Source organism: Homarus americanus, unplaced genomic scaffold, assembly GCF_018991925.1.
Source record: "Homarus americanus isolate GMGI-L3 unplaced genomic scaffold, GMGI_Hamer_2.0 scaffold47628, whole genome shotgun sequence".
NCBI lineage: Eukaryota > Metazoa > Arthropoda > Malacostraca > Decapoda > Nephropidae > Homarus > Homarus americanus.
Window position 1 is genome coordinate 41,544 of NW_024728659.1, and position 11,038 is coordinate 52,581.

The following is an 11,038-nucleotide window of genomic DNA, read 5'->3' on the forward strand; positions in this document are numbered from 1 at the left end:
CGACCAGGTGTTGAACATGGATGAATCCGGTCCGTTTTGGAAAAAAATTACCTTCCAAGACCTTCATTGTCAAGTCTGTTCGCTGGTCTGTCCCTCTCCTGGTTTGACGACTGTTTCGTTCCCGACGTTAAGAAATTCTGCGAGCAACATAATGTTCCATTTAACATTTTGTTGCTCCTTGACAACGCACTAGGACACTCGTCCCTACTGTTGGATCGTCACCCCAGTGTACAAGTGATCTTCCTTCCTCCCAACACTACGTCGCTAATCCAGCCCATGGACCAGGAGTTGATCTGCAGCGTTAAGGCTGCATTCTCCGCAAAAAAGTTTAAGCTCCTGAACGACTACACAAACACCAAGGATGAGTTGCAGAACCTTCTGAGTGGCACAGATAGCGAAAGCGAGGACGAGGATCCAGAAGAAGAGTTGGCGGAGCATGAAGTGCGAGTCAAACAGTTTTGGAAAATGTTTAACGTCAAGAAAGCTGTTGATTTCTTGGTGGAGGCATGGGGGCAGCTGTCTGTGGCAACGATTCATCACGCGTGGCGGCATGTGTTGCAGGGTATCTCAGGTGGGAGGCAGAGTCAACCTGTGGCTGGAGAGGCTCAGTCTGTTGCAGTGGCACTGGACCTTGCAAGAGAAGCTGCACAGAGTGTTACAGCTGCAGGCTTCTCCGAGACCACCAACGACAACATCATGGAGGTAATCAGGGATCCTGAGGTGACTGCCGACGATTTGTTGAAAGACGATGACGTCAGTGAGGAGGCAGGTGGTGCCGCAGCACCAGAACAGAAGTTAACACATGGTGATATAAATGATGCCATCGAGTTTGCCGAGAAACTCAAGCTCATCCTTTCCAAAGACCCTCTCAATCACCGATATGAAGTCTCCAATAACCATCTAGACCAAACTATGGAGCCGTATGTCAAGATGTATCACGACAACATCAACACTAGCCGTCAGCGTAACATCACCGACTTCTTCGCCCGCAACCCACAACAGCCAGCCCAAGTCAGTGACAGTGATGGTGACTTTGAGGGGTTTGTCAGGTAGGCCCTGACATCTGTGGTGGATAGTGATAGTGATTCACCTGAGGGCCACTAATCTGCCCTCTGCCTCGGAACCAGCCCCCATCCCAGTATGCCGACCCATCTCTTCTACTTAAGTAAGTGTTAAACCTTGATTTTTCTTTTACCTGGTACAGTATATTATTCTCTTATTGATATTTCTCTTCTATATTATGTGTGTGCGCATACCATCATAAAATTATGATACTATTTTTACTACAACCTAGGTATTGTGTCTGAAAAAGTGGAGTTTGGGGGTCGGCCCAGTCTCTATTTCAATTAATCCCATATGTTCTGTTATTTCGTTTACGCGTTTCTCGTTTTACGCGGACCTCCACGGGTTCAATTGACCGCGTAAATGGAGACTATACTGTATTTATGTATACAGTATACCTGTACAGTATATGTAAATTGTAAAATTTTAAATAAAAGAGAAAAACAAAATATGTAGCGTTTTACACCCACGCTCTCTGTTTACGTCACACACGATCAGTTTGAAACGTGTGGGAAGTTTTGATGCATCCTCAGTGATTTTTGCTTACTGTTTCTCCAATTTTGTGAATATGGAGAAGAAGAATATCTCCAGGAAGCGTTCTGGAGATCGCATTTCCGGTGGTGATCGTAAAAGAAAGGCTATAACACTTGAAGAAAAGCTTGATGTTATCAAGCGTTTTGAAAATAAGGAAAGAACATGTGATATTGTGCGTGCAACGGGAATAAAGGAGTCTACTTTACTCACCATTAGAGACAATGCAGCAAAGATTAAAGCAAGCTGTATTGCTGGAAAAACCTTGAGTGCTAGCAAAAGTGTGAGATCACGGCAAAAGGAACTTGAGGAGATGGAATGGCTTCTAAGTGTTTGGATAGAAGATCAAACGAAAAAGAGATCTGGTTCCATCTTTCTCACCATTCAAGAGAAAGCCTTATCAATATATGAGGACCTAAAGAAAAAAGCTGAAAATCCTGCTGATGTGATTGCCTTTACTGCTAGGAGTGGATGGTTGTCTGGTTTTAAGAACCGCTATGCGTTTCATAATGTAAAGTTATGTGGTGAAGCAGCCAGTGCCGACGAAGCAAATGTGCGGACGTTTCCTCCCACTGTAAAGAAATTGATTCAGGAAGAAGGCTACACTTTAGACCAAATTTTTAATTTGGATGAAACGGGTTTATACTGGAAGCGCATGCCAACAAGAACTTACATTTCCAAGAATGAAGCACATGCTCCAGGCTTTAAGGCTGCGAAGGACCGTGTGACAGTGTTGTTGGGTGCAAATGCTAGTGGAGACTTAAAGCTTAAGCCTGTGCTGGTGTATCACTCTGTCAACCCGCGAGCTTTAAAGGGTTACATAAAGTCTACTCTAGGTGTTTACTTTAGGTCAAGCAAAAAAGGTTGGATAACGGGACAAATTTTTTCTGACCTTCTTGTGGATGTTTTTGAAAATATTTTTAAAAGTTATTGCAAGAAGAAGAATATAGATTTTAAGATTCTCCTCATTTTATATAATGCGCCAGGCCACCCTCCCACCATTGCTGAGCTTTCTGACAATATCAAAGTGCTCTTTCTACCTCCAAATACAACATCTCTCCTTCAACCAATGGACCAAGGAGTAATAGCAGCCTTCAAAGCCTATTATTTGAGGCGTACATTTAAGAAACTTATTGCAGCTTCTGAGGAAGGAGATGATAAGGCCAGTGTTCTTCAGTTTTGGTTAAAGTTTCAACATCAAGCATGCAATTGACATCATTGTGGAGGCCTGGGGAGATGTAAGTAAGGACTGCTTGAGTGGAGTTTGGCAGAAGCTTCTCCCAGATTTAATTCATGATTTTAAAGGCTTTGATGCATCAGAGGAGCTCCCCAAAATAAAAGAAAATTGTGTTTCTCCTGCAAAGCAAGTTGTCTTTGCTGAAGTGGAAAGGGCTGATGTTGAGGAAATGCTTGAGTCCCACTGTGAAGACCTCTCTACAGCTGATCTACAACAACTTGTTGCTGCTGGGGAAATAGAAGATGCCGAAGATGATGAAGTCAAGGATGCTTCCCACTTCTGTTTTGTCTTCTATCCTGAGGGAAGTTGATAAGCAGTTGCAGATCTTGGAAGACAATGACTACAATGCAGAAAGGAGCAGGATTGCAGTTCGTGGTGTTAAGTCTTTTTTGGCACCTTATGAACAGCTTCTTTGTGAAAGAAGAAACACTAGATGTCTATTTTTAAGTTAACCCCCAAGAAGCAATTTGAAGACATTGAACCACAGCCATCCACTTCTGGAATTAGACGTTTTCGTCTCAACCATGCAACAAAATCTGCACCTGATGATGATGACGATGACAACTCTCAACTCCTCTCTGCATGACTCCTCAACCTCAAAATCACCCTTCTCCCCCATCAAGTTATATTCATATTTTTTCAAGGTAAAGTGTAACATTTACTGTATGATTTCATTATTAGATATGAATGTAACATTTATTTAGACTGTGCTATCCTTTGTGTCAGGCTAACTACTAAATTTTTTTCAATTTCGTGTAATCTGCACCTAACCCTATTTTCTCTATAAGCCCTGTTATTTCTATTACGCGAATTTCTACTACGCGAGGTTTCACAAGAACACAACTATCACGTTATAGCAGAACTGACTGTATTTGTGTGTGTTTAGACCGAATATGACCTTCATTTTTGGCGGAAATTAGCGGGGGGTTTTTTATCGAATTTTTTTCGTTGGACGTTTTCCCAAAAAAATCGTGGCAAAATATACACCAAAAAACACTAGAAAACCAAACCTAACCTAACTGACTCTCACCATATGATGGAATCACCTATTTCTTACCTTATTGGGCTGGTTCTTGCTCGTCGTTGGATTCAGAGATTCTTACACAATGCCACATATGTTGGTCTTTGCGATATTTACATTCAGTCTTGCTCTTAGTACACTTTACTGAGGTTGGAAGAACACCATGCGATCAAAAAAATGCTATAATTTCTTTGTTTTTTTCCCCCAAAATCGCAATCAGCTCTATATAATTTAAGTGACACCCATCGCAGACTTCCATGGTCAGAACTGAACTTAAATTTCGAAATATGAGACCAAAAATAAAACTTGAATTTGATTGGGCCAAATATACCGCGAATTAAACCGAAAATCATTTTAATTGGTTGCAAAAACAAAAACGCTTTTGATTGGCCACGTGATGTGTATGGGAACGCATGCGCGTTATGATTTATGAAGGAGACACAGAAGACACGCAGTGTTGGAGGTGAGGCAGGTGATAATGGAGGAAGATTAATGGAAGAAAATAGAGAAAATTTTGGATATGCTATCTCCGTTATTATACATTTCCGCCGGTAATGTAATAGATGAAAATTAACTTATAATTAGACGTCTTATTCAAATGTGATAATAGATTAGTGGTAGGAATGAACGGTGTGTAAACGCAATAATACCGCAAGTTCTTTCTATTTAATATACCGGGGAAGTTAGGTAAGGTTAGGTAGGTTTGCTTGGTTTGGTTGGTTAGGTCTGTTCCTCATAACCCCAAATGTTAAGTAGCGTTTACTTTAAAAAAATATATACATATTTTTAACATATTTCCACAAATTACAAGTGTCCACTATAATATAACAATGAAAATACAGCATTTTTAAAATTGTTTTCAATCAATTTCGCCCACGGGTTATCCTATGTACTTACCCTATTTTGTATCAAAATTTGAGGGCAGCCAATATCAAGTGCACATGCCTGAAAATGCCCATGATTTTAGTCAGATTAAGAAAAAAAAATCGGGGAGCAGAGGAGGGGCTTTTAGCGCATGTTCCCCTACCCTAAACTTCTTGTACTCCTCCTTTGATGTTTTTTGGATCAGCCCCTGTATGAACCAACATTTACTACTATAAACCCGATAAGCCATTACAGTATTTACCTTCTCGTGGTATTGAGACGAGGCAATAACCTGGGTTGTCCTGACAGCCAGGAAGGGTAGAGAACGAGAAGTAGCACGGAGGAGTGCCATTTTACAGGACACAACACAGACTACGACGTTGTCCAAATGTCCAATGTTTACCACAACCACGGGAGCAGTGTTGCCAACCAGCGTCGACCGAAACACCCCAAATCTCCAGGCAAAAATTCCTCCAAATTCCCCATTTCACATATATCTTTGCACTTAATGGAAAAGTAAATATAAGTGTCTAAGAAGATTATATAAAGAGGGTAAACCAAAAATATAAATGATAGAATGGGGAGGAAAATAATGATTTATTCTTCTTGAAGATTGAAAATAATAGAAAATAAATATCACCCGTTTCTCTCTTGGGTAACACCCTTCAACACTATTGCCATTGACTGCCCCACTGCCAGGGACCTCCTACCACAGAAAGAGTTACTAACCGCTTTGTTATGTCACCTTCTACTTATACATAATAATTTAGATATAATTCTTGTACGCTACCCACTCTTTGGTGGGTGCAAATCCTATTGTCCTCAACTCACATCACTGTCTCCATATTACAACTCATGGCGTTTCCTGCGAGACACTAGTACCACTGTATTTGTGCCTGACCGCATGATTTTGTGACTCAGCTTTTCGTCCCCTGGGGAGTAATAATAATAGTATTAAAAAAAAGTATGACTTTCGTTTGTACAGTAACGTTCGCGGTTATTTATTGACATTATCCTTACTCCGCCTTCATTATCTAATACGTGGTTAGAATTTCTAATTTAAAATTGATTATGATAATGTAAATTCACATATATTGTATTGTAGTGTGGGGTTCAAGATGTTTGGTTCACACTCAGGATGGGGTGGAGAAAGGAAACTCACAATGTGCTCTCTGTATACATGTTGTATTGGATGTACAATGCAGCTTGGTGCTGGGAAGGCAGCATGGTTACAAGCGTAATGTAGAGAGAGCTGGTTGGTGAGGGTGCTCAGAGGACAGCTTGTGGGTCGCCATGCTCGCCGGCTGGAGCGAGGACCGCCAGGCAGGCGGAGGAGGACCGCCAGGCAGGCGGAGGAGGAGGTGTTGCTGGCTGCGGCTGTAGGTAGAAAGAGAGAGATCACCACGAGGTCAGGTCTTAAATAGCGGGGGTAGGCGTGGCTTAGCAGTTGACCCCCGCTCCGTGATGTATGGCGGCGCTGGTTGACCCAGACCACGAGGCATACACTGGGGAGTTGGTGGGGTCGGCTAGGCAGCGACAAACAGCTTTTGTAGGGGAGAAATCCACTACAATACTCCCCCTTCCCTCCAGGCGGTGTAGGAGACTTGTTGTCTGCAGTGTTGCTTAGCACATGTGAGGCAGAACGGCGGTGCATGCCTCATGTGAGACAACGGCGATGGCGTGGATGAGCCGGTCACTGGAGACAACTGTCTAGATACACACTATCTGTGGGAGAAGAGAGGGAGAAAAAGGGTGTGTGGAGGCGATTAATGTTGTGCTTCCCTCACGGCAGGTACAGAGTCGTCAGATGCGCCTGCTGGGGTGTGTGGGCCTGGGTCAGGAGCAGGGGCTGCGTCAGCAGAAGCGGATGAGGGCTCGTGACAGCAGCTGGGTCTACGACAGCAGCAGGGTGCAGGACATTAGCAGGGAGTACCTGAGGGAGAAAAGAGGGGTGTGTGGGTCCGCACTCAGGAACAGAGGCCGCGTCAAGGGCGGCAGGGGTTACTGCTGGGCCGGGGTCGGCGTCTGAGGCAGGACGGGTGTGCTGGGGTCGGTAGGACGTGGTGCTTGGGGCAAGAAGAGGAACTGGTGTCTGCTTAGAGAAACAGTGCTGCTCTAGGGTGTCTAACCTGCGGTGTAGAGACAGTAGTTGTAGAGCCGATGAGAGCTGCTTCTGTGTGGATAAGCCAGTCTTCCATGTTGCTTGAAGACTGGGAGCGTGATCAGTTTCTCCTCCATCCTGTGTGAGTGCGAATCTCCGGGAGTCACCAATTGTAGCGTTCAGGATGTTTGGTTCACACTCAGGATGGAATGGAGAAAGGAAACTCACAATGTGCTCTCTATATACATGTTATATTGGATGTACAATGCAGCTTGGTGCTGGGAAGGCAGCATGGTTACAAGCGTGATGCAGAGAGAGCTGGTTGGTGAGGATGCTCAGAGAAGGACAGCTTGTGGGTCGCCATGCTCGCCGGCGGGAGAGAGGACCGCGAGGCAGGCGGAGGAGGAGCGAGGGCCGCCAGGCAGCGGCGGAGGAGGAGGTGTTGCTGGCTGGTTGGTGTGTGTAGAAAGAGAGAGATCACCAAGCGGTCAGGTCTTAAATAGCGGGGGTTGGCGTGGCTTAGTAGTTGACCCCCGCTCCGTGATGTATGGCGGCGCTGGTTGACCTAGACCACGAGGCATACACTGGGGAATTGGTGGGGTCGGCTAGGCAGCGACAAACAGTGTTTGTAGGGGAGAAATCCACTACAATATTCTTATAATGACACTGTGGGGTTCAGGATGTTTGGTTCACACTCAGGATGGAATGGAGAAAGGAAACTCACAATGTGCTCTCTATATACATGTTGTATTGGATGTACAATGCAGCTTGGTGCTGGGAAGGCAGCATGGTTACAAGCGTGATGTAGAGAGAGCTGGTTGGTGAGGACGCTCAGAGAAGGACAGCTTGTGGGTCGCCATGCTCGCCGGCGGGAGCGAGGACCGCCAGGCAGCGGCGGAGGAGGTGTTGCTGGCTGCGGCTGTAGGTAGAAAGAGAGAGATCGATACGATACGAAGTCTTTAGTTAAGAGGTGAAAGAAGATTATTAGGGGTTGAAGGAAAAGTGGTGAAACTGAAATACAGTAGGAGTAGAAAGAATCTGGGCTCAACCAGATCGCTTCATCTTTCTTATTGGTGTTTTGTCTTTGTTCTGCTCCCTTGGGTCGTCAGACCTTTGTATTAATATTGGTTTATTTATATAATGCTGCTTATTATTATTATTTTTATTATTGTTGGAGTTAGTGAGCCCGCCCAGGTCCTTGTGTAACTGGGAGGGTAGTCACATTTTTTTTTTTGAGGTGTTAGTTAAGTGTTAGTTGTGTTAGTCTAAGGGTACACTGTATGGAGAGGCCTGCCAGGTTCTTAGTGGAGCTGGTTGGTCACTCATCTTTATTCCTCTAGTAATATTTTATGTAGAAACGTGTATATTGAGGCAGGAGGTGGTTCAATTACTTCCTGGCTGGGAGGTAATCCATTATTATTATTATTATTTGTTATTGTTGGAGTTAGTGAGCCCGCCCAGGTCCTTGTGTAGCTGGGAGGGTAGTCACATTTTTTTTTTTTTCTTTTTTTGCTAAGATGTTAGTTCAATGTTAAATGTTAAATGTTAAATGTTAAATATTAGTTATGTTAGTCTAAAGGTACACTGTATGGAGAGGCCTGCCAGGTTCTTGTGGAGCTGGTAGGTCACTCATCTTTTATTCTCTCTATTAATGTTTTATATGTATATTGGGGCAGGAGATGGTTCAATTACTTTCTTCCTGGCTGATTTAAACCAACTGTGTTCTTGGAATTCTTCGTTGTCTATATTATTTATCCAGTTTTGATATGTTTCTGTGTTAAGTTCAGTCACATTTTTCCAAATATTTGCAGCTTTGTTGTGTATTTCTACATTGATTGCTAAGAGGTTTGCTCTCTTGTGTAGCTGTTCATTATTGATGTGGTCTGTATATTTTATGTTATATATAAATCTGAGGGCTATATATTGTACTGTTTGTAACCTTTTAATGCTCGTTTTTCTAAGAGTGTTCAATGGGATGGATGGGTAGTCCATAATTAATTTGACAAGGGCTATATAAATCTTTCTTTTGTTATTAATGCTAAGGTTCTTAAAGCGTTTTATTTTTGACAATCTTATTCTTGACTGTCGTTCTTTATCTTTTAAGTATGTTATATATCCTCTTTTTGTTAGTTTTAGTCCAAGCATCCTGCCTTCAGTGTCGTATGGGTATAGTTCCTGGTCGACTATTACTGGACTTGTTTTGATCTTGGCTATTGGTATTATCTTGAATTTGTTCTTATTTGTCCTGATTTTCCATTTGTTCTCAAAATCATTTATATTTTTTATAGCTCTTACCGTGTAGAGTGCCATAAATTGGGTTGATTTTCCTGGGTATGATACTATTTGAGTAATATCATCAGCAAACATTACATATTCGCTAAAGGGGGTAGGTTGAGGTGTGTCTGAGGTATAAATTGTATATAGTGTTGGAGAAAGGCATCCTCCTTGAGGTACTCCACTCTCAAGATTAAACATAGTTCCCATAAAGTTTCCAATTTGAATTTGTGCTCTCCTATCATCTAAATAGTTACACAATATTCTTAGCAAGTATTCGTTAAGTCCCAGTTTTAATATTTTATATTTCAAGCCTAAATGCCAAACTTTATCAAAAGCCTTAGAAACATCCCTTAAAATTATATTGATCTGGTTACCCTTGCTTTTTTCTATTGCAATTATTTCCGTTATTGTAGCTATTGCAGTTAGGGTATTTCTATTGGGCATAAATCCATGTTGTCTGTTGTTAGTTTTCCCATGTTGTGTTAAAAAGGCTATAAGTCTTGAATTTAATATTTTTCCAATAGTTTCCCGGTAATTTCTAATAAAGATATTGGCCTGTAGTTTAATATTTCCTTATTGTCCTTACCCTCCTTAGGAATAAATATCATTTTAGCATATTTTAGTTTATCTGGAAAGTAACCAGTTATTAAGCATGCGTTATAAATGTTTAATAGTGTATTTAAAATGTTTTCAGGTAGATTCATGATCATATTTCGTGTAATACCTGTGAGCCCAGAGGCTTTTTCCTTAAATTTCCTCAGACAGTGCATCATTTCTCCCATGGTTATTATTTGATTATTAGGTAATAAGTTATAGTCTATATATTGCCTTGGGGTGATTCTATGTATTTGTCTTCCCATTTCTTCTTCTATCCTTTCTTCGTGTTCACTATCAAAATCTTCATTTTCCTCATCTGATATTTTAAAAACTTTTACCCATTCCCTTTTGAATGCTGACTCTTGTTCATTTTCCTCGTGCAATTTTGTTCCATTTTGGTCTTTAATGTATGGTGTTTTTTGCTTGTTGTGCCCCATCATCTTGTTTATGGAAGTCCAAAATGTTTTTGTGTCTTTAGTCATGTCAGCCGCCATTATAATATCATTCCATTTTTTATTGTTTGCTTCCTTACATGCGTCTCTTAATTTTATCTGTAGTGCTATCTGTGTCGTATATAGCCATCTGTTACTGCCGTGTCTTTCCATATACCTGTTTATTTCATTGTAATAGGTCTGGATTAATTTAACTTCTTCTGGTAGTCTGTTGTTGGGTAATGTTCTAAAGTGTGAAGTAGGAGTGTGTTTGGTTATAGATGTTTTTATTGCTGAGTGCAGTCTGTCCATTTCTGAGTCTATATCTTCTGTTTGTTTTCCTTGTAGGTTAATCGAGTGGTGCCAAGTCTCGTCTTTGAAGCTGTCCCAGTTTGTTTTACTCATTTTCAGTCTCTTTTTATTGGTATCTGTATGGGGCTTGTTGACAGTGTTAGGCCCATAATTGGCAGATGGTGGTCAGGTCTTAAATAGCGGGGGTAGGCGTGGCTTAGCAGTTGACCCCGCTCCGTGATGTATGGCGGCGCTGGTTGACCTAGACCACGAGGCATACACTGGGGAATTGGTGGGGTCGGCTAGGCAGCGACAAACAGCCATTTTTAAGTGCATAGTATATATATATATATATATATATATATATATATATATATATATATATGTATGTATATGCAAGTAAATCACTGTAGGTGCGCGTCATCTAGGTATATGCTGATAACCACAAGGAAAGAAGAAAACACGAAGTTCCCAAGCCCTTTCGTGTAATTCACATCTTCAGGGGTGAGTACAGACTAAGGAGAAGTACAAAACAAGGTGTATATATACAGAGGAGGGTGAGATCAGGTCCACAATGGTCAGGTATTAGGTAATGACCCTACTAATCTTTAAATAGCACCGCAACG

General features: G+C 41.9%; 1 protein-coding gene across 1 annotated transcript in view; it reads right to left on the reverse strand.

Moving 5' to 3' along the window:
- LOC121866170 (iron-sulfur cluster assembly scaffold protein IscU-like) overlaps positions 1–5,129 on the reverse strand; it is a 37,763-nt gene extending 32,634 nt beyond the window's left edge. The window contains exon 1 of the mRNA XM_042365772.1: positions 4,978–5,129. Coding sequence (XP_042221706.1) covers positions 4,978–5,067 — 90 coding nt within the window. The 5' untranslated portion in view covers positions 5,068–5,129. The remainder of the gene's footprint in view (positions 1–4,977) is intronic.
- Positions 5,130–11,038: the final 5,909 nt, after the last annotated feature.